Source organism: Tachyglossus aculeatus, chromosome 2 (assembly GCF_015852505.1).
Source record: "Tachyglossus aculeatus isolate mTacAcu1 chromosome 2, mTacAcu1.pri, whole genome shotgun sequence".
Lineage (NCBI taxonomy): Eukaryota > Metazoa > Chordata > Mammalia > Monotremata > Tachyglossidae > Tachyglossus > Tachyglossus aculeatus.
Genome location: NC_052067.1, coordinates 1,795,352 through 1,818,179, shown reverse-complemented (window position 1 = coordinate 1,818,179; position 22,828 = coordinate 1,795,352). Strand labels below are relative to the sequence as shown.

The 22,828-nt window shown below is 52.7% G+C and overlaps 1 protein-coding gene across 2 annotated transcripts in view; it reads right to left on the bottom strand.

The window, feature by feature from the left end:
- Positions 1-4,089: 4,089 nt before the first annotated feature.
- The window catches only part of PPP1R9A (protein phosphatase 1 regulatory subunit 9A), a 147,264-nt gene continuing 128,525 nt past the window's right edge, over positions 4,090-22,828 (bottom strand). For both annotated transcript variants that reach the window (XM_038761164.1, XM_038761173.1), the window contains exons 8-15: positions 21,887-21,940; positions 19,245-19,474; positions 15,419-15,515; positions 15,129-15,276; positions 11,895-12,058; positions 8,299-8,418; positions 5,048-5,230; positions 4,090-4,305 (exon numbers count right to left, since the gene is read on the bottom strand). In XM_038761164.1, the coding sequence (XP_038617092.1) occupies positions 4,114-4,305; positions 5,048-5,230; positions 8,299-8,418; positions 11,895-12,058; positions 15,129-15,276; positions 15,419-15,515; positions 19,245-19,474; positions 21,887-21,940 (1,188 nt within the window). In that variant the 3' untranslated portion in view covers positions 4,090-4,113. The remainder of the gene's footprint in view (positions 4,306-5,047; positions 5,231-8,298; positions 8,419-11,894; positions 12,059-15,128; positions 15,277-15,418; positions 15,516-19,244; positions 19,475-21,886; positions 21,941-22,828) is intronic.

The following is a 22,828-nucleotide window of genomic DNA, read 5'->3' as shown; positions in this document are numbered from 1 at the left end:
TAAAATCATCATTATTATTATTATTAGAAGAACGGCTGGGCCCGGAGCCCGGAGTGGGTGGGGGGACCAGACCTGCTGCCTTCACTCGCCTTGAGCCAACCGGACCTTGGCCAAGGCCCTGGGTCTGATTTCCGCGGGGCGGAGGGGTTGTGCGCCCGTACGGCCAATGAGGGTTCCTGCCCGGCTCTCGGCATTTCTCTTTATTGCATTCGTTGTCGAACAACACTAACACTCGGCGGTAAGAGGTTTATTTACAGAACGGAGGGTGAGGAGGCCACTGGGGTTGGTCAGAAAGCGTAGGGGCTGCTGACGTGTCTTGCTCCAGACTCTCCGAACCGGGCGGCCTCGGCGGGCCGCCGCGGGCAGGTTCGCCCCGTCAGAGAGCCACCCGCCAGGGCCCGGCCTCGGAGTGGGCCGCGCCGGCCACTGGGGCCTCTTCCATGCACGGGAGCGGAGGGCAAAATGGAAAACCCAAGGGTTCTGGGTAACATGCTGGCCTGACACATCCACTTCAAAACTGTATCGAAACAACTCTTTTCCTCCAGAAAGATAGAAAGATGAAAATAAAACCGATTTTTACAGCGGAACCCCCTTCTCGTTCGCCTCTTCCCGCACCCCCGGGTTCCATCCGCGGCTGTTGATGCTGCAGGTAGGGGGATTGCGGAAGTGGTGGGGGGAGCAGGGAAGTGAGGGCAGCTTGGGTTCGGACTTGCCCTTGGCACAGGCTCATCCCGGATGGGGAGAGAGGGAATCCACGGCCTCTCTCTGAAGGGTGACTCCGCGGGGTGACTCTGACTCCTTCCAAGGAGCCAAATTCCACCTGGGGCCATGGAAGCCCCCGCGGAAGTGGACGGGACTGAGAGCAAATGAGGGGTTGAAAGTGCCATTGCCCTCTGCCATCCCAGCCCGACACTCCGTTATTCCAGGGTCACTGGTGGGGGCTTCTCCTAGCCAGGCGTCAACTGTGCGCTTGGAAGCGGGGCTGGTCATACAACATGTTGGATGGGATGGGGGTGCTGGCTCTGCTCTTCTCCCTCCACTGGGGACCAAGCCTCCCTAGAAGTAGTGGTCACAGGGACCAGATATCAGGGACAGAGGGAGTAGAACCGCCTTATATATGTTTGAGCGGTGCCAGGAGTGACCCTCATAGAGCACATGTGTGTACATGTGCTTGGTGTCCAGGGACTGCTACATGGGCCTGTCCACCCCCGGGAAGGCTGGCTGGCTTGTGGACTCTGGGAAGGCTGAGGTGGAGGTGATGGTCTGCCCCGTCCATGCTCACACGGGGCCCCGTCCACCCCCGGAGAGGCTGGCTCGTGGCCCCCGGGAAGGCTGAAGTGAAGGTCTGCCCCACTGGGCTCCGTCCACACTTGAGCTCCTCAGCAGCCGTGGCCAGTTGACCAGTGCCATTACCCAACGATGGTCCTCAGCAGCCATGGCAAGTTGACCAGTGCCGGGACCCAACGATGGATGACCCTGAGGGCTGGCTGGCTCAAATGGAGGGCACAAACCCTGGGGCCATGAGGGATGGGCAGGCTGGCAGGAGGCGGGCAGGGGGGCTTCACTCCACCCTGGAGGGGAGCCCAACCCAGTGACCTGGTCACTCTGGGCCTTCGGTATTGGCACAGAGAGAGGAGGAGAGACAGGAAGAGTCAGAGAGAGCCAGAAAGAAAAAGAGGCTGATGGGGAGATACCCAGAGAGAAAGATGGCGAGACACAGAGATGGAAAAAGAGAGAAAGAGAGACAATCAGAGAGGAGGGAAGGAGAAACTGGCCCTTTCTCTCCGCCAGGTGGGATTGACCAGGCCGGACTTGACCGGACCAAACCGGACTGAACTGGAGGGCCTTGCGGCTCCCCTCCATCCGGGTTAAATGTGAGAACGATGAGATGGGCCCAACCCCATCCCAGAGCCTCGCCGAGCCCAGGGAGGCCTGGGGCACCGTCAAACAGACCCTCGCCCAAATTGTACATCTGCACCGCGTGCCAGCCCTGAGCAAGGCTGGGCTGCCCCGCCATCACGGCCTAAAGCCCCTGTGGCTGGGAGTCACGTCCTCGGGCATTAAGTGAGGTGAGCACATTTCCCTACACCTGCCGGGACATGGCTTTGGTAACTTCCCCGGACATCGGGGAGGCCCAACAACCCCTTCCCCTTCCGGGCAGCGGACGGGAGAGAAGAAGATGATAAGTTGGAAGGGTGGAGAGACCCACTGTCCCCACCCCGGTGCACGTCACGGTGCAAAAGCCTCACCAAATGTAAACAAAACTCAGGAAGGGAGCCTGGCACTCCTCTGTCTTGTGAGGTTGCCCTGCCTTTGGACCACCATAGGGGAGAGCCAGCCCGCGGGCCAGCCCGGGTCATCTTCTTGGCAGGAAACCCATCCATCTGCGGGTCTGTCTGTGCCAATGAAACCCGCAGGATGTTGATGGCATTACCCCCCAGGGGGTCTGGGAGCCCCCAAGACTGCCAGCTCACTCTCTCTGGAAGCCCACTCAGCTGTGAAGCCTGCAGTCGTGTCCACCCCTCCTGCCCCTCAGGCTGTCCCCACAGTGACCAGGCCCGTTGGCAGCCCAGCGAGGTCGGCTGGACCGGTTGACTCTAGGTGGCCTTGGTGGGTGGAGCTCTGATCCCTTGGCTGACCCTCTGCTGGGGTCAGCACTGCGGTCCACCAAGGAGGGGACTTCAGGGGGCTCCCTGGGACCACCATGGGGTCCTCTTCCCCTGGCCCGTGAACCCAGAGGCTCTTGGCCAAATGGTGAGAACCGGCCCCTGCCAGGCTCGGACCATCGGATGCCCTGGTCAGTGACCGGACACTGCAAGACCCTGTGGGCTCCCTGACCACCAGGATGATGGATGGGCAGGGTCAAGCAGGAAAGGAGCCCCAGTCGGGGTAGGCCCAATGCCAGGGTGGGCCTGGCACGAGGGTGGATTGGCCATCAGGTCGGCAGAGCTGTAACCGCCAAGCCTGATAATCCCCAGTGTGAAACTTCTGAGGGACAGAGATGTGTCCATCTCCCTGTCCCTCCCTCTTCCTCTCTGCCAGGGAGGACCGACAGTTCTCAGGCCGGTTTGAAGGGTGACTGACAGCCCACACTCCCAGACTCAGCCGGGTCCCACCCACCCGACTGTGAAACAGAAATCCCTCAAAGACGCAGAGGCAGGGAGATCGCTCTGCACCCCCGCCCCTGGCATGGCTGTCTCTGACCTGTACCAATCTGTCCACCGCCTTAAGACCCAAACCTCCCGGCCCCCTGGCTGGATGGCAGGCAGGCCGGTGGGAAGCCCGGGCCAGAGTATGGACGGGGGTCCATGGGGAAATCGTGGGCCGGAGGAGGTGGCTGAGGCCTGAGTCTGAGATGGGCTTTTATGGTGGGTGGCCGGCCGGCAGGCCCGCAAATGGACCGGTGGGCAGGCACTGGTGGTTGGAGGAGCCTGAATCTGGAAATTGGCTGTTTTCCTTCCAAATCCATTTCCTGCTCAGGAATTGCTGGGAAACGCATGTTCAGCTACCTCCTTACACACACAGTCACGCACACACACACGCATACACAAATACATACATTCAGGGACTTCATACATGCACACATGTACACACACACAGGCACACTCATGCATGAGCTCCCACACACACACAAGTGGCCTGCTGTGCAGGGGTGAGGGGCCGGATGAGCCTGAGCTCCAGGGGTCCAAGTCTTTGCCACCAGGACCCCAAAATGGAGCACCCCAGAGCCCACAGACCTTTGTCTGGAGGCTCTGCCACCTGTGGTCAGCCCCCACGCCCTCCCAGGCCCTAGCTGCCTAGTGACTTTGCTCCCCTGGGGCTAACGCCACCCCACCAGACCGAACCCCTCAGTCCCGGACAACCACCGGCCACAATCCGCTGAGCTCTGGACGTCTCTGGGTAGCCGGCCGCTCAGCCATGGATGGTTCTGGTTTCTGGCCGCCAAGCGGGGCCTGAGGACAGGGGGGAGCCGGCCTGGACAGACAGCCGGGAGGAGGGGAGATCGTCAGAGCGGGCAAGGACATCCCGGCCCCACCAGACGCCCTCGGGTAGGCTCAGCAGGCCCAGCTCAGGGCACGGTCCGCCGGGGGCGGGAGCCGGGCCGAGCGTCCGTCACTGACCGCCCGGCGGCTTCTCCGACCTCTTGGATTTCCTCTGGAGCTGCTCCTGCTCCCTCCGCCTTAGTTTGGCCCGCTGCTTCTCCATCTTCTCCTGGGCCTTGCGTGCTCTCTCCACCAAGACCTTCATCTCCTTCAGCCTCTTCTTCACCTTGGCTCGGTCCTGGGACGAGGTCACGCCCAGCGCCTGAGGAACGCACATGCATGCGTGCACATACAGACACGCACATGCAGAGTTAGTGCTGGGTGGTAAAGAGTGGCTCTGTCCGTCTCTCCCCGCAACTGGACGCGGGGCCGGGACCCCCAACCCAGAGGACCCTATGGACTCAGCCCCAGAGATCTGGTGCCAACGTGAGGTTCGATCTGCGCACGGTCAGCACTCAATAAATATGACTGAATTAATTTACGAATGAATCCCTATTCTCCCTTCTACTTAGACCGTGAGCCCCACGTGGGAAGGGGACTGTGCCCAACCTGGCTAATTTAATAATAATAATAATAATGGTATTTGTTAAGCACTTGCTATGTGCCAAGCACTGTTCTGGGGTAGACACAAGATAATCGGGTTGTCCCACGTGGGGCTCGTAGTCTTAATCCCCATTTTACAGATGAGGTAACTGAGGCACAGAGAAGTTAAGCGACTTGCCCAAAGTCACACAGCTGACAAGTGGTAGAGCCGGAATTAAAGCCCATGACCTCTGACTCTCAAGCCCGTGCTCTTTCCACTAGGCCACGCTGCTACCCTAGTGCTTAGAGCAGTCCTTGACATGTAGTAAGCATTTAGTAAATACCATATTAATAAGGAAATAATAGTATTAATTATATTATATAATATTATTAATTATATTATTACTGTAATAATGATTCCTCCCCCGCGGCGGCTCCAGGCCCTGGCCTGGAAACTCACAGCCACCCTGCTGGAAAATTACCTTGAGCCTCCCGCTGTCCAGCTGCAGGAGGAGTTGGCCATCGATGCCCTGGGCGCTGAACTCAGCCACGTGCTGCTCCAGGCTCAGCCCGGTGAGCCAGTGTCCGACCTGCTGCACGGTCCAGTCCTGGATGGCGCGGCCGGGCCCCGGGCTGCGTTTGGGGGACTGGCCCTCGTCGAGTATCTGGGGCACAGAGGGGTCGCCCACATCGGTCACGGGCTCCCGGGGGCCCGCACCCACTCCTGCCCGGAGCCAGGGGGAAACGCGCCTCTGGCTCGGACCGGACGGGCGGGCCAGCCAGGGCCACGGCGGTTAGAGGCACCCTGGAACAGTCTGCATGGCACGATGCCAGATGAGGGTGTGGCACCTCGATGCCACGCCACACACTCCTTATAGTGGTAAGCGGGGGGGGGGTTTAATAGAGCATTTTCTCATGCAAAATTGAATAGCCTCACCTGACATTTTTGGATTAAAACTCTGAAACATGGGGAACGGTGTCCCCTACATGTCGGGGTGGGTCTGGGGGGCTCAGGAGGCAGCAGCATCAACGGGTCTTGGTGCAAGAAGGGTGGAATGATGGTGAGTTCAGGGAGGAAAGGTGGGAGAGGGGAAGAAGGGGAATAAGAGGAGGAGGAAGAAGGAGAAGAAGAGAAGGAGCAAGCCAGGGAAGGAGGGTAGAGGAGACCGAGGAGGAGGAGGAAAAGGAAAAGGGGAGGGAGAGTAGTAGAAGAAGGAGTAGCAGGGAAAGGAGAAGTAGGAGGATGAGGTTGGGAGGAGGAAAAAGAGGAGAAGGAGGAAGAGGAGGGAGGGGAGAAGGGGGAGGAGCAGATGGTGCTGGAGGAGGAGGAGGAGGAATTCTTTGAAGAAAAGGAGTGAAAGAAGGAAGAGGAGATGGAAGAAGAGGAGGAAAAGAACTGTAGAAGGAGGAAGAGGAGGAGGAAGAGGAGGAGGAAGTAGAGACGGAAGAGTAGAAGGAGGAAGATGAGAAGGGAAAGTAGAAGAGAAGGAAGAGGAGGAGGATGAGGAAGAAACAGGGCAGAGAAAAGGAGATTGTCCAACACAGAAAAGGGAAAGACAGGTGGAAAGCAGTGGCACATGGAGGCTGGCACACGCAGGCAGGTAGACACGCAGGCAGGCACGCATGCAGGCTGGCACACATGTAGGCTGGCACACATGCAGGCCGGCATACAGGCAGACCGGCATTCCCAGCTCCCCAGTTTCTCACCTCATCATCAATCATATCCAGACTCTGAGCGACAGCAGCAAACGGGAAAGAAAACCATTATAGAAACGGAAGCCAGAGCAACCACATTCTGGAGGTCCAAACCTCTCCAGTCCACACCACCAGTGCAGTGCCCCACAGCCCACACTGCCAGTGCCTCGCCGCCTCCCACACATTAGTGTGGCACAACCTACACCATCTATGCATGCGTAAAAGTATTTAAAGTTGGGGGGAAAAATGATCAATTGAAGGTTATATGTTGAAAGACTGAAAATAGGAACTGGCTTTTTTTGTGTGCATTTTTCTGCCCTTGGCTTCTGAGGCCCATGTGGGTTTTTTTTGTTTTTTTTTAAATGGTATTTATTAAGCGCTTACTATGTGCAAGGCACTGTTCTAAGCGCTGGGGAGGATACAAGGTGATCAGGTTGTCCCACGCGGGGCTCACAGTCTTCATCCCCATTTTACAGATGAGGGAACTGAGGCCCAGAGAAGTGAAGTGACTTGCCCAAAGTCACACAGCTGACAAGTGGTGGAGCTGGGATTTGAACCCATGACCTCTGACTCCAAAGCCCGGGCTCTTTCCACTGAGCCACGCTGCTTCTCAAGTGAGTGAACTTGAGAACTTGAACCACGCTGGTTCACTCACAGGCTCCATTTTAGGTTGGGGGGGGCTCTCTTTAAGAGATATTTGGGGCTCCATTCCCAGCCAATCAGCATCAAGTGCTTTGTATAGAGCTCTGCACATGGTAAGTGCTCAGTAAATAGGATTAAATGAATAGAGGTGGAGGACAGCACCCAACAGCTCCTGAGCCCTGACCACCAGCCTGTGGAGGTGAGGAGACTCCTGGACAGAGAGAACCCAGTTCACCAGGCTTGTCACCGCATCTGTAGAGAAGCAGCGTGGCTCAGTGGAAAGAGCACGGGCTTTGGAGTCAGAGGTCATGGGTTCGAATCTCGGCTCCGCCACATGTCTGCTGTGCAACCTTGGGCAAGTCACTTAACTTCTCTGAGCCTCAGTTACCTCATCTGTTAGATGGGGATTAAGACTGTGAGCCCCACGTGGGACAACCTGATCACTTTGTATCCCCCCAGTGCTTAGAACAGTGCTTTGCACATAGTAAGGGCTTAACAAATGCCAACATTATTATTATTATTATTATCTGTCGTGATTAATGCTACTCCCGCCCTGAAGGTTGCCCTGCCCAATACGCTGGGGCTCATCAACACTGCAACTGGGGAGGGAACATGGAGCGGGGGACCACTGAGCAGCGGCTGGGAGTCAAAAGAACCTGGGTTCTAATCCCGCCTCCTCCACTCGTCTGCTGGGTGACCTTGGGCATACCGCTTCACTTTCCTGGGCCTCAGTGACCTCATCTGTAACATGGGGATTAAGACTGTGAGCCCCACATGGGACAGGGACTGTGTCCAACTTGATAAGGATAATGATGGTATTCGCTAAGCACTTATTTTGTTCCAGGCACTGTACTAAGCTAGGGGTAGATACAAGCAAATCGAGTTGGACACAGAACAATCGAGTTAGAACCCATGACCTTCTGGTTGATGAGCTTGTATCTATCCCAACGCTCAGCACAGTGCCTGGCGCATAGAAAACATTTAATAAATACCATAAAAAAAAACATAGGGAGATCAGCAAACAGTGGGGAGAAAGCATGGAGAAGGGGGTACGGAGAGAGCTCAGTGTGTGACATAATAATAATAATGATGGTATTTATTAAGCGCTTACTATGTGCAAAGCACTGTGACCAGCCATGTGTTGCCAGAGTGTGGGTGAGGGTCTTGCACTTCTCCTAGTTAGGCCCATGCCTGGCTCACCTGCCTGTCCTGCCGGCGACTTCGTCTCCCTAGAAGCCAGGGACTCCAGCGGGCTCTGGCCTTAAGGCCCTCTTCCCCAGGGGAGTTTCGCAGGCAATAGGCAGCGCTCAGTACACAGCCCCAAGGGGCAGATAGGCCAGGATTTGGTCACCCAGTTGGACTCTCGGGGTAGCAGCGGTGGGCCTGAGGGACATACCTCATCAGATGACAGGGCTAAGGACTGAGAGAGTCCGGGTGTCTTGGGCTCTGCCCCGAGGCCGCTCAGATCAGCCGAGCTGGTGCTGCTGGGATTGAAGTCATCGCTCCCGGGGAAGTTCTGGAGGAGGGAGAGAAGCGGGGGTCAAATCCGACAGATGATGACTCTCCCCCATTTTAAAACCTTATTGAAGGCCCATATCCTCTAAGAGGCCTTCCCTAAGTCCCCCCATTTCCTCTTCTCCCACTCCCTTCTGCGTCACCCTGATTTGCTCCCTTTATTCATCCCCCCTCCCAGTCCCACATCACTTAGGTCCGTATTTCTAATTTATTTATTTATATTATGTCTATCTCCCCCTCTAGACTTTAAGCTTGTTGTGGACAGGGAATGTGTCTGTTATATTGTTGTATTGTATTCTTCCAAGCGGTCAGTACAGTGCTCTGCATGCGGGAAGTGCTCAGTAAATATGACTGAATGACTGAGTGAATGAGTCGGGGCAGGGCCCATAAGGGACCCAGCAGCAGTGGCAGGTGGCATTGATGGGCGGGAGGGTGACCAGCAGGCTCTCCCGAGAGGGTCCGCTCATTACAGAGCAGCAGAGTCAGGGGATCGTGGGCCCGACTGGATCAGGCCCTGCTGAGAGCTCACCTCCTCCAAGAGGCCTTCCCAGACTGAGCCCCTTCCTTCCTCTCCCCCTCATCCCCCTCTCCATCCCCCCATCTTACCTCCTTCCCTTCCCCACAGCACCTGTATATATGTATATATGGTTGTACATATTTATTACTCTATTTATTTATTTATTTATTTATTTTACTTGTACATATCTATCCTATTTATTTTATTTTGTTGGTATGTTTGGTTTTGTTCTCTGTCTCCCCCTTGTAGACTGTGAGCCCACTGTTGGGTAGGGACTGTCTCTATGTGTTGCCAATTTATACTTCCCAAGCGCTTAGTACAGTGCTCTGCACATAGTAAGCGCTCAATAAATACGATTGATGATGATGATGATGATCAGGCAGGGGCAGGAATTGGGTAGGTGGCATCTGGGTGCCTGGGCCTACCAGGCAGCTGGGAGGAGGGGGCCTTAGGGGCACTCCCCCATGGTTCCCATTGAAACAATGGCCCGCCAATGCCAACTTCACCAATGACGACCCTCCTGAGTTCATCGGCGGCGGAAGCCCTGGACATCCTGTTCTGCCCCACGGCTCCTCCCCATCTCTCGGAACCACAGAAGGGCAGCACCCGGGCACAGGGAATCACGCCGGGTGGGCCGGCTTTCTTCTTCTTTATTTCTAATGGTATTTGTTAAGCGCTTACTACATGCCAGGCACTGTACTAAGCACTGGGGTAGATAGAAGATCATTCATTCATTCATTCAATCGTATTTATTGAGCGTTTACTGTGTGCAGAGCACTATACTAAGCACTTGGGAAGTACAAGTTGGCAACATATAGAGACGGTCCCTACCCAACAACGGGCTCACAGTCTAGAAGGGGGTAATGATGGCATTTATTAAGCACTTACTATGTACAAAGCACTGTTCTAAGCACTGGGGAGGTTACAAGGTGATCAGGTTGTCCCTCGTGGGGCTCACAGTCTGCATCCCCGTTTTACAGAGGAAGTAACTGAAGCACAGAGAAGTGAAGTGACTTGCCCAAAGTCACATAGCTGACAACTGGCAGAGCTGGGATTTGAACCCATGACCTCTGACTCCAAAGCCCGTGCTCTTTCCACTGAGCTACACAACTCATCAGGTTGGGCACAGTCTGTGTCCCACATGGGGCTCACAATATTAATCCCCGTTTTCCAGATGAGGTCACTGAGGCACAAAGAAATGAAGTGACTTGCCTGAGGTCCCTTAGCAGAGCTGGGATTAGAACCCAGGAAATAATAATAATAATAATAATAATAATAATAATAATAATAATAATTGTGGTATTTGTTAAGTGCTTACTATGTTCCAGGCACTGTACTAAGCACTGGGGTGGATACAAGCAAATCGGGTTGGACACAGTCCCTGTCCCATGTGGGGCTCACAGTCTCAATCCCCATTTTATAGATGAGGTAACCCAAGTACAGGAAAGTGAAGTGACTTGCCCAAAGTGTCAGAACCAGAATTAGAACCCATGAGCTTCTGACTCTACCCATTAGACAACACTGCATTTCCCGGGAGAGGGGAAAGGAGAGGAGGACAGGGAGAAGAATTGGAAAGAAACAAATTCCTCCTTCAGACTGCTCCATTCCCATGTGGGACCCACAGTCTTAATCCCCATTTTACAGATGAGGAAAGTGGGGTACAGAGAAGTTAAGCGACTGGCCCAAGATCACACAGCAGACAAGTGGCAGAGCCAGGGTTAGAACCCAGGTCTTCTGGGTTATTAAGCAATAATATAGTATAATAATATAGTATAATACATTGATGTTTACTTACGATTGAAGTAAATTGAAATACGATTGAATGAATGAATACTTGTACCGGTGTCTATCTCCCCTCCTCTAGACAGTGAGCTCATTGTGGGCTGGGATTGTCTTTAGTGCTATATTGTACTTTCCCAAGCGCTTAGTACAGTTCTTTGCACACAGTAAGCGCTCAATAAATACGACTGAATGAGGTAATGAATATAACAATATACCACACACATTCCCTGCCCGAAACGAGCGTACGGTCTAGAGGAGCAGAGGCCATTACAATCACCGGCCCACACCTTCACACATTCATTTATTCATGCATGCTCACACTTACGAGCACGTTCACGCTTATATACACACGTTCACAGCTACACAGAAAAGGTTCCATTGCACTTGAAAGTGGGGCTCAACTGAATGCGTGGAGCCTGCTGTTTAATAAATAGCGTGTTAGCCTAGCGAATAAGCAATTAATGCCATTATTAGATATGTCAGGCAAGTAGCGTGTGAGCCTAGTGAATAAGTAATTAACACCATTATTAGATGTGTCAGGCAACTCGAGCTACAAACCCCTCGCTCCAGGCTATCACCATGGTGGAAAACTAATGCAAATTGCCTTCTTGGAATCCACATCACGTTCTCTGGCTTTAATATATTTAATTTCCTTCAATTGAAAGGGGCCACACTTTAATGATCATCCAGACAGGGGAGGCTTCACTGGCTAGGCCCAGCCACGGAGCCCACAGTGCCCTTGGTGCCCACAGAGTCCATGGGTGAGGGTCACCGGACGGGATCAAGGTGGTGGCCACGGTTCCACGTTTCCCTTTCAGTGCCCGCCCATCCAGGCCGTGCCCTAAGGGAACACACGTTCTCCGGCTCCCGCCTTGCCGGACAGTACATCCGACACCCAGCCCCAGGCCCCATGGTGCCCGGACTGCCAGCACACACGGTGCCCAAGTAGACAGGGGCTGCCAGTGCATTCTGTGTCCAGCTGTGGCTGGACACATAAGGTGGAAGCAACACCCTAAACTTGAACGCTCCCAGAGCCAGCTCAAAGCAGGCCGCAGACGAACGGACGGACGGTCGGATGGATGGACGGACAGGGTCCGAACCTGAGGCACAAAGGGGAAGAGGCCCGGAGCCGGGCGGGGTAGGGCGGAATGGGCCGGGGCGGGCCGGGGCGAGCTGACCTTCTGCTCGAGGCTGTCCTCCCCATCGGTGGAGCTGATGCTGTCGTACAGCCTGGTCCCGGAGGGCCTCTGGCGCTTGTTCCTCACGGACAGCTGCGCTCGGGCCTTCAGCGCCTTCGGATCCGGATGCTCCGTTTCCGGCACCCCTTCGGTTGAGGGCAGCTCTGGAACACAGCAGGGGAATAATAATAATGTTGGCATTTATTAAGCGCTTACTATGTGCAAAGCACTGTTCTAAGTGCTGGGGAGGTAACAAGGTGATCAGGTTGTCCCATGGGGGGCTCACAGTCTTAATCCCCATTTTACAGATGAGGTCACTGAGGCACAGAGAAGTTAAGCGACTTGCCCAAAGTCACACAGCTGACAATTGGTGGAGCTGGGATATGAACCCATGACCTCTGACTCCAAAGCCCGGGCTCTTTCCACTGAGCCACGCTGCCCCTCTAGGGGAAGGGGTGGGGGGCACAGTCACTGGGACCACCATCGGAAACCGGGACAGCTGGAACTGGTCCCTTAGCCCAAAGGAATGCCTTGACGGAGGGACAGATCGGCCAGCGGCCCACAACCCAGGGCCATCCGCCCACCCTCTGCAGTGTCCCTTCCCTCGGCTGGCCCTGGGTGGCCGGAGGGGTGTGGGAAGGGAGGGGGGATCCTCTTCGCCCTGGAAGGAGGGAGTCAACCTCTGAGGCCACGGGGTGGAGAAGAGACGGTCATTCTGGTAGAGGGAGGAAATCTGGACTCTTGACACTGTGGATTTGACAGCCTCTTCACCGTGGGCCACATTTAATGCTGCAGTGAGGGAGGCTTCCAGATCAATCAATCAATCAATCAATCAATGGTATTTATTAGGAGTTTACCATGGGCAGAGCACGGTACTATAAGAGCTTTGGAGAGGACATGTTAACCAAGTTGGGAGATGAATTCTTATCCTTGTAAAGCCTTCACTAGGTGCTAAGTGCTGGAGTCAAACGAAACCGGGCTCCTGCCCTGCATGAGCCTCACAGCCTGAGTGGAAGGGAAAGCAGGGATCCTTCCCTGCAGTTTACAGAGAAAGAAACTGAGGCCTAGGGAGGTGAAGTGACTCGCCCAAGGGCTCCCGGCCGGCCAGGGCCAAGCTGGGGCTAGAACCAGTGGCTCCCAACTCCCTGGCCTGCGCTCTTTCCGACAGGCGGTGCTACCTCCCTATCAATCAATCAATCAGTTGCATTTAACAATAATAATAATAATAATAATGTTGGTGTTTGTTAAGCGCTTACTTTGTGCAAAGCATTGTTGTAAGTGCTGGGGCAGATACAAGGTAATCAGGTTGTCCCACGTGGGGCTCACAGTCTTCATCCCCATTTTACAGATGAGGGAACTGAGGCCCAGAGAAGTGAAGTGACTTGCTCAAAGTCACACAGCTGACAAGTGGCGGAGTCGGGACTTGAACCCACGACCTCTGACTCCAAAGCCCGTGATCTTTCCACTGAGCCACGCTGCTTCTCTGAGTGCTTATTGTAATAATAATAATAATAACTGTGATATTTGTTAAGTGCTGACTAGGCATCAGGCACTGTACTAAGCGCTGGGGTGAATACAAGTAAATCAGGTTGGACACAGTATCTGTTCCATGTAGGGCTTCCAGTCTCAAACCCCATTTTACAGGTGAGGGAACTGAGGCACAGAGAAGTGAAGTGACTTTGCCCAAGGCCACACAGCAGACAAGTGGTGGAGCTGGGATTAGACCCCATGACCTTCTGTCACTCAGGCCCGTGCTCTATCCATTACACCATGCTGTGCAGAGCACTGTACTGAGCGCTTGGGAGAGTGCAATACAACAGAGTGGGTAGACATGTTACCTGCCTGTCACGAGTGTACAGTCCAGGGGAAATACGCTGCCTATGAAACACACAAAATGTACGTAAAAAGACCCCTTGCCTCTTAGGTGACTCATCGGATCCACTTTGGGGCAAGGAGGCTGGAACGGATTTACCAGGGCACCAAAGTCGACTCTGCTAAGATTTGTTGGTCCCAGCAGGATCAGCTCTTCCGGTGGCTCCTGCCTGGATTTCCCGTCTTCCCCACTTGAAGGAGAAGGGGGTTTCTTGGGCTCCTTTGGGGTTGTACAGGCCCCAGGCTGGGGGTCGCCCCATATCTCCCACGGGCAGGGATTGAGACCAATTTTGAGAGGCTCAGGGTGCCAGGACAGTGCTACTACTACTACTAATAATAATGGTATTTATTAAGCACTTACTATGTGCCAAGCACTGTTCTAAGCACTGGGAGACATACAAGATAATCAAGTTGTCCCACGTGGGGCTCACAGTCGTAATCCCCATTGTACAGATGAGGTAACTGAGGCACAGAGAAGTTAAGTGACTTGCCCAAAGTCACACAGCAGACAAATGGCAGAGCCGAAATCAGAACCCACATCCTCCGACTCCCAAGCCTGTGCTCTTGTCATGTCCAACCTGATTAGCTTGTATCTATCTCTGCTAGCTTCTATCTTAGCACTCGGAAAAGTACTTGGCACATAGTAGGCGCTTAACACATACTACTACTACTACTACTACTACTACTACTACTACTACTACTACTACTAATAATAATAATAATAATGGCATTTGTTAAGCGCTTACTAAGTGCAGAGCACTGTTCTAAGCGCTGGGGGTGGATACAACGTGATCAAGTTGTCCCACATGGGGCTCACAGTCTTAATCCCCATTTTACAGATGAGGTAACTGAGGCTCAGAGAAGTTAAGTAACTTGCCCAAGGTCACACAGCAGACATGTGGCGGAGCCGGGATTCGAACCCATGACCTCTGACTCCAAAGCCCGGGCCCTTCTCCACTGAGCCACGCTCCTCCTCTAATACTATCATTATTATCATTATTATTATTATTATTATTATTATTATTAATTATTATCTACTGACTCTCTTGTCCTTTCCCAAGCTCTCACCACAACGTTCGGCACAGAGTAGACTGTAGGCTCCTCGAAGACAGGATCACATCTACCAATTCTATTCCACCCTCTCAAGTGCTCAGTACAGCCCACTACACACAGTAGACCATAAGCTCCCTGAGAGAAGGGCTCACATCTAATAAATAAATTTTCCTCTTCCACTTGCTCAAGAAATGCCACCGATTGACTGATCAAGTGCTTGATCGACAGGGTGATCTGGGCTTTTGCCACTGAGTCAAGGCGAGAGGCCACCACCCTAAAACGGTCTCAGGTGGGGGTCCTCACACCCACCTGTACTTAAGCCCGACTCCGGGCCCGACTCCGGCTTGGCTTCCAGGTTTTCCAGGGCATCTCTCCGCTCGAAGATGTTATTGTTGTTGTTGACCTGAGTCCCATTCTGTTTCAGCAGCCGGAACACCTCTGCTTCCAAATCTCTAATCTAGGAGAAATCGGACCGCCTGTCAGAGTTGGAGCCTGCCCCTCTCCTCGCCACCCCTCACGTTCCCCTCCCGGCCCTCTCCCCGACATCCACCCACGCTGTCAATCCCCCCGACTCCTCGGTCGTGTCGGTGGCCTCTCACCCGGGCCTGGAGGCCCTGGACTTCTGTGAGGTGAGCCTTCTCCAGATCTTCGATTTTCTTCCTCTCCGCTTCCTGCCGTTTGAGGAAATCGAGTTCTCTGAAAAAGACAAAGCCAGGCGCTGGGGCCTCATTCCACTCACTGCACACAGGAGATGATTCCTTAAATATGGCTTTGCTGAGAGCAATGAGCTGCTCAGAAGAATAAGCAGCTCAGCACCATGGCAGACAGGCATGGAACCACCGAGCCACGGAGGATGGCGGGAATGTAAGCTTCTTGCGGGCAGGGATCATGTCTACCAACTTAGTTGCACTGTGCTTTCCCAAGTACTTAGAATAATGATAATAATGATGCCAACTTGTATTTCCCAAGTGCTTAGTACAGTGCTCTGCACACAGTAAGTGCTCAATAAATACCACTGAATGAATGAATGAATGAATGATGATGGTACTCATTTAGCACTTACTATGTGCCAAGCACTGTTCTAAGTACTGGGGTAGATACAAGGTAATCAGGTTGGAAACAGTCCCTGTAATAATAATTGTGGCATTTGTTAAGCACTTACTGTGTGACAGGCACTGTTCTAAGTGGTGGGGTGGACACAAGCAAATCAGGCTGGACACAGTCCCTGTCCCACATAGGGCTCCCAGTCGCAATCCCCATTCTCCAGATGAGGTAACTGAGGCACCAAGAAGTGAAGTGACTTACCCAAAGTCATGCAGCAGACATGTGGCAGAGCTGGGATTAGAACCCAGGCTCTTCTGACGCCTGGGCCTGTGCCCTATCCACTAAACCACGCTGCTTCAGTGCTCAATAAATACCACCGATTGAATGACGGTGGCAGGAAGGGATGCAGGAAGCATGGAAGGAGAGGGGCAGGTGGCCGATGGGCAGGAAGAATTGGAGGAGTGCCCTTCCAAGCCCTCTCTTGGAAAGGGAGACTGGAGGGTGGCATTCCCCTGAGTATCAGCTTCGCAGTCTAGGGAAGGCCTGAACGGTCCCAGGTGATGAGAGGGATTTTGGACAGAGAAAGTTCCGCACCAGCGGGCAGTGTGCACGGTGGGCAGAGCGTGAGGCTGGGAGTCAGGAAGCCTACGTTCGAATCCCAGTTCTGATTCTGGTCTGCTGGTCACCTAGGCCAAGTCCCTTAGTCCCTCAGGGCCTGTTTCCCCATATGCAAAATGGGGATAAGATACCCTCTCACCCTTCCTCTTTGGGAAGCCCCGTGTGGGGCAGTGATTTATATCAAATCTGAATATCCTGTACCTGTCCCAGTGCTTGTCACAGAGTAAGTGTTTAATACATGCTATTATCCATGTTATTGTATGCTGGAGAAGCAGTGTGGCTCAGAGGAAAGAGCACGGGCTTTGGAGTCAGAGGTCAGGGGTTCAAATCCCGGCTCCGCCAATTGTCAGCTGGGTGACTTGGAGCAAGTCACTTCACTTCTCTGTGCCTCAGTTACCTCATCTGTAAAATGGGGATTAAGACTGTGAGCCCCCCGTGGGACAACCTGATCACCTTGTAACCTCCTCAGCGATTAGAACAGTGCTTTGCACATAGTAAGTGCTTAATAAATGCTATTATTATTATTATTATTATTATTATTATTATTATCATTACTGAGAGGCCAACCTGCTGTGGGCCAACCTGAGCCTCAGACCCCCTTCACGAGGCTGGCAGGAGGAGGAGGAGGAGGAGGAAGAGGAAGAGGAGGATTCATTCATTTATTCATTCATTCAATCATATTTATTGAGCGCTTACTGTGTGCAGAGCACTGTACTAAGCGCTTGGGAAGTACAAGTTGGCAACATATATTCATTCATTCTTTCATTCATTCAATCATTTTTATTGAGTGTTTACTGTGTGCAGAGCACTGTACTAAGCGCTTGGGAAGTACAAGTTGGCAACGTATAGAGACGGTCCCTACCCAACAGCGGGCTCACAGTCTGGAAGGGGGAGACAGACAACAAAACAAAACATATTAACAAAGTAAAATAAATAGAATAAATATGTACAAGTAAAATAAATAAATAAATAGAGTAATAAATATGTACAAACATATGTACAGATGAGACGGTCCCTACCCAACAGCGGGCTCACAGGGGGGACAACAAAACGAAACATGTGGACAGGTGTGAAGTCATCAGAATAAATAGAAGTAAAGCTAGATTCACATCAAAGAGGAGGAGTAAGAGGTGGCATCAGTGGAGGGGATGGGTCGATCTCTCACCCTTCTCATCGGCAAGGAGCGTGTCTACTAACTCTGTTGTACTGGACTCTTTCAAGCGCTTAGTAAAATGCTGTGAACACAGTTAAGTGCTCAGTAAATACCACTGATTAATTTAAGAAAAAGTTCAGAATAACCGAGTGACCTGATCACTGCCCACAAGGAGCTTCCAACTCCATCAGAGGAGATGAACACGACAGCTAGCGTGAGCAGCCGATGAGAGGGCCCGGAGAGGGGGTCTGTCAGTGTGGTCGGAGTCGGGCTGGGCATCTATTCATTCATTCAATCGTATGATGATGATGATGGCATTTGTTAAGCGCTTACTATGTGCAGAGCACTGTTCTAAGCGCTGACTGTATGGCTAATAGCGTAGCAGGTCCGGCCACAGAGGCCCAATCTGGTTGTGGGAGTGGGATCGTGCGCTTCGACAAGAACGTGTCTGATGCTCTCACTCCCAACCGGCCCGTGTCTCCATTTCCATCGGAAGAAAAGGTGAGGAGAGCACTTAGCACTCACTCCTCCCTGCCTCCTCACAGAGCTCAAGTCCAGATCTTTGTACCCGGTTGCTTCCCCCATGTCCAATTTATTTTAATGCCTGTCTCCACACTCGATAGACTAAACTCCCCAAGAATGGGGATGGTGTCTACTACCTCTACTGTCCTCTTCCAAGCACTCACTACAGTGCTCTGCACACAAATAAGTGTTTGATAAATAATATAATGGCATTTATAATGGCACTTACTATGAGCAAAGCACTGTTCTAAGCGCTGGGGAGGTTATAAGGTGATCAGGTTGTCCCATGGGGGGCTCACAGTCTTAATCCCCATTTTACAGATGAGGTAACTGAGGCACAGAGAAGTTAAGTGACTTGCCTGAAGTCACACAGCTGACAATTGGCAGAGCTGGGATTTGAACCCATAATAATAATAATAATGATGGCATTTGTTAAGAGCTTACTATGTGCGAAGCACTGTTCTAAGTGCTGGAGAGGATACAAGGTGATCAGGTTGTCCCACGTGGGGCTCACAGTCTTAATCCCCATTTTACAGATGGGGTAACTGAGGCCCAGAGAAGTGAAGCGACTTGCCCAAAGTCTCACAGCTGACAAGTGGCGGAGCCGGGATTTGAACCCATGACCTCTGACTCCCAAGCCCGGGCTCTTTCCACTGAGCCACGCTGCATAGCAGTGATTGACAGGTTGTTGACCAACCGCCAAGCAGATGATGCCAGTGGTCCGATCCCCTCCCTGGGGGCGGGTTCTGGGGGCGGAGGTAGGTATGAAAAGCAGTGTGGCTTAGTAGATAGATCACCGGCTTGGGAGTCAGAAGGTCGTGGGTTCTAATCCCCACTCTGTCCCTTGTCTGCTGTGTGGCCTTGGGCAAATCACTTCACTTCTTTGGACCTCAGTGACTTCATCTGTATAATGGGGATGAAGAGTGCACGCCCCAGGTGCGACAGGGACTGTGTCCACCCTGATTAACTACCCCAGAGCTCTAAGAGTGTGGCACATCGTAAGCACTTATGAAGTACCATTATTATTATTATTATTGTTGTGGCGGTGGGCCGCCCGGTCTCGGCCTCCGACCCCAGCCGCTTCTTACTTCTGCTGGAAGTCTTTGATCAGCTTCTTGGCCTTGTTGTATTTCTTCTCCAGGGCCTGGTACTGGCTCTGGGTCTCCTTCAGGTGCTCGTTGACCGTGTGGCACAGCGTCTGCGCCTCGATCCAGTAGCTCTCCAGCTTGAGCGCCCTCCCCTTGTTCTCCTCGATGTTCTGCTGGAGCTGGCTCTTCTCCAGCTCCCACCGCACCTTCTCGTTCTCGGCGGCCTGCAGCTGGGCAGAGCAGAGATGGCGGCGGGGTCGGACACGTGCCCACTCCCTCTCCCCCTAAGCCCGCCGAAGCCCAGGGCCGTACTGGACCTGCTCGAGCATTTCGCTGGGAGACAGAGGGGGTGTCCAGTGTGGCCGGGGTACGGGGAAGGCCGATCGTCCCCCTTGGCAGAACCATTCCCAGATCCCTCTGGGGCTGGGGCTGGTGCCAGGATGTGGGAAAGGACAGCCTGCCCCTGGCAGAAACACTCCCGGATTCCCTCCCACTCCCCACGGGCTGGGGCACAGGGAAGGCCAGCCTGCTACCTGGCAGAACTGCTCCTGGATCACCCCAGGACCGGGCTGGGGTGCAGGGAAGGCCAGCCTGCTCCCAGAAAAACCGCTCCCAATTATCCCCCGCTGGAGTCAGAGCATGGAGAAGGTGTGTCTGTGCCAATAGAACCACTCCTGGATCCCCCCTGGGCCAGGAAGCAGGGAAGTTCGGTCCACTCCCAGATAAAACACTCCCTGATTCGCCCAGATCCCCCCAGGACCAGGGCTGGGACATGGGGAAGGCTGCCCTGCCCGCAGTAGAACTGCTCCCGGGTCAAAATAAAATAATTAATAATAATTGTGGTACTTGTTAAGCACTCACTATGTGCCAGGCACTATACTAAACCCTGGGGTGGAAACAAATAAATCGAGTTGGACACAATTCCTCTCCCACGTGGGGCTCACAGTCATAATCCCCATTTTACAGATGAGGGAACTGAGGCACAGAGAAGTGAAGTGACTTGCCCAAGGTCACACAGCAGACAAGTGGTGGAGCCAGGCTTTTAGAACCCAGGACCTTCTGAATAGCAGGCTCATGGTCTATCCACTAGGCCACACTGCTTCCCAATCCAGGAGACCCACCCCAAACACAAAGAGAGGGTGATCTCAGAGGAATGGGGAGGGGAGGGGTGTCACAATGGTTTGAAGACTTCATTCAAAACCCTAGAGTCCGGGAACATGGGGCTGAATGCACTCGGCTGTTCTTGCCATAGTCTGGAGTATCTTCCGATGCAATATTTCATCAAATCTGGGCAAAACGCCCAGAACGCCCCCATTAAATCAAAGAATGCCACTCCTTTCTCAGGAAACCAAATACACCTATTTCTTTATCGCCTGGCAATCTCTCCTCCCATAACAATGGTTTGAAAGACAACACTGCCCTTTCAGATTCTCATGTTTTTTCCTAATTTAAACCACCAAAAAACATTTCCCAGAGATTCTAATCCTTCCGTATTTGCTGACAAAAATTCAGTTTCATTCTTAAGAGTTCGCGACTAGAAATCTAGTGTGTACACTTAATCTGGGGGGGAAAGAAAAAAGTCTGTGGACATAAAAAGTAAAGATTTTTCACACCTTTAATCAATAGACACTTGGTTGCTGAAGAGAAAAATCTCGGCCATGAGAGAGCCAGCCATTAAATTGTCCTACTGATGAGAATTTTGTGGATTTCTGACTTCTTGATGGCATAATAGAATTTAAGGAAATGCAGGGTGGATTCAGTCAGCTAAGGTTGAGGAGAAGAAATTACACATCATACCTGCTGTAGGAGCAGGGTTGTAGCTGTGGATAGAGCCTGGACCTGGGAATCAGAAGGACCAGGGTTCTAATCCCGGCTCCACCACTTGTCTTCTGGGTGACCCTGGGCAAGTCACTTTTTTTAAAATGGCATTTATTAAGCGCTTACTATGTGCCAAGCACTGTTCTAAGCGCTGGGGAGGTTACAAGGAGATCAGGTTGTCCCACGGGGGTCTCACAGTCTCAATCCCCATTTTACAGATGAGGGAACTGAGGCACAGAGAAGTGAAGTGACTCGCCCAAAGTCACACAGCTGACAATTGGCAGAGCCGGGATTCGAAATCATGACCCCCGACTCCAAAACCCGTACTCTTTTCGCTGAGCCACGCTGCTTAGTCACTTCACTTCTCTGGGCCTCAGTTCCCTCATCTGTAAAATGGGATGAAGACTGTGAGCCCCATGTGAGAGATAGTGACCGCGACCAACCTGTAAGCCCAGTGTGGGCAGGGATTGTCTCTCTTCATTGCTGAACTGTACTTTCCAAGCGTTTAGTACAGTGCTTTGCACACAGTAAGAACTCAATATGATTGAATGAATGATTAGCTTGTATCTATCCTAGCGCTTAGAACAGTGCTTGATACATAGTAAGCGCTTAACAAATACCATTATCATCATCATTATTATTATTAGTTTGGAAAATTCCATCCCTGTTGACGTTTTTTTCCCAACCTGAACCGAATAACCACAGATGACCCATCTTTCATCGAGTTTCCTCTTAATATCAGAGCGGATCTTTGTGCGGACTTGGGGCCTGGGGGGCCAGAACCTTATTAATCCTATCGCCAGGTGAGAGAACGGCTCGCTTACCTTGGTCTTCAGCTTCTGAATCTCAGCTTCCGTGACGGCGTGCTTGATCTGCAGCTGGGAACCGGAGAGAGGAGAGAAGCAGACACTGAGCTGAGCAAGCCAAAGGGGCACTGGTCTTAGTGGCAGCGAGACCCGGCAGACGGAGGCCTCATCCCCACCCCCACCGCAGTGCCCGAGGCTGTTGATTTCATTCACTTATTCAATCGTATTTATTGAGCGCTTACCGTGTGCACAGCACGGTGCTAAGTGCTTGGGAGAGCATGATGTAACAATGTACAGATACATTCCCTGACCAAAATGAGCTCAAATGTCCCACCTGGAGAGTGACCTGCTGGTGTGGGGTATTCGACCCAGGGCCAGGCAGCTCTAGATTTTGCCCCACACTGCTATATGTTGCCAACTTGTACTTCCCAAGCGCTTGGTACAGTGCTCTGCACACAGTAAGCACTCAATAAATATGATTGATGATGATGATGATGATGATACTCCTGTGGCCACCCCAACCTGCCCTGGAGGCTGCGTGGTCCAGTGGATAGAACCCCAGGCCCGAGAGTCACAAGGACCTGGCTTCCTCTCCCGGCTCTGCCACTTGTCTGTGGTGTGACCTCGGACAAGTCACTTCACTTCACTGGGCCTCAGTTTCCTCATCTGTAAAATGGGGATTAAGATTGGGAGCCCCATGTGGGGCAGGGACTGGGCCCATCTTGATTACCTTGTATCTTCAAAGCCTTACTGAAGGCCCACCTCCTCCAAGAGGCTTCTCTGACTAAGCCCTCCTATCCTCTCCTCCCACTTCCTTCTGCGTCCCCCGACTTGCTCCCTTTATTCATCCCTGTTCCCAGTGACATTCCACGTATGTCCATAGCAAAGCAGCGTGACTTAGTGGAAAGAACCCGGGCTTGGGAGTCAGAGGTCATGGGTTCTAATCCCGACTCTGCCACT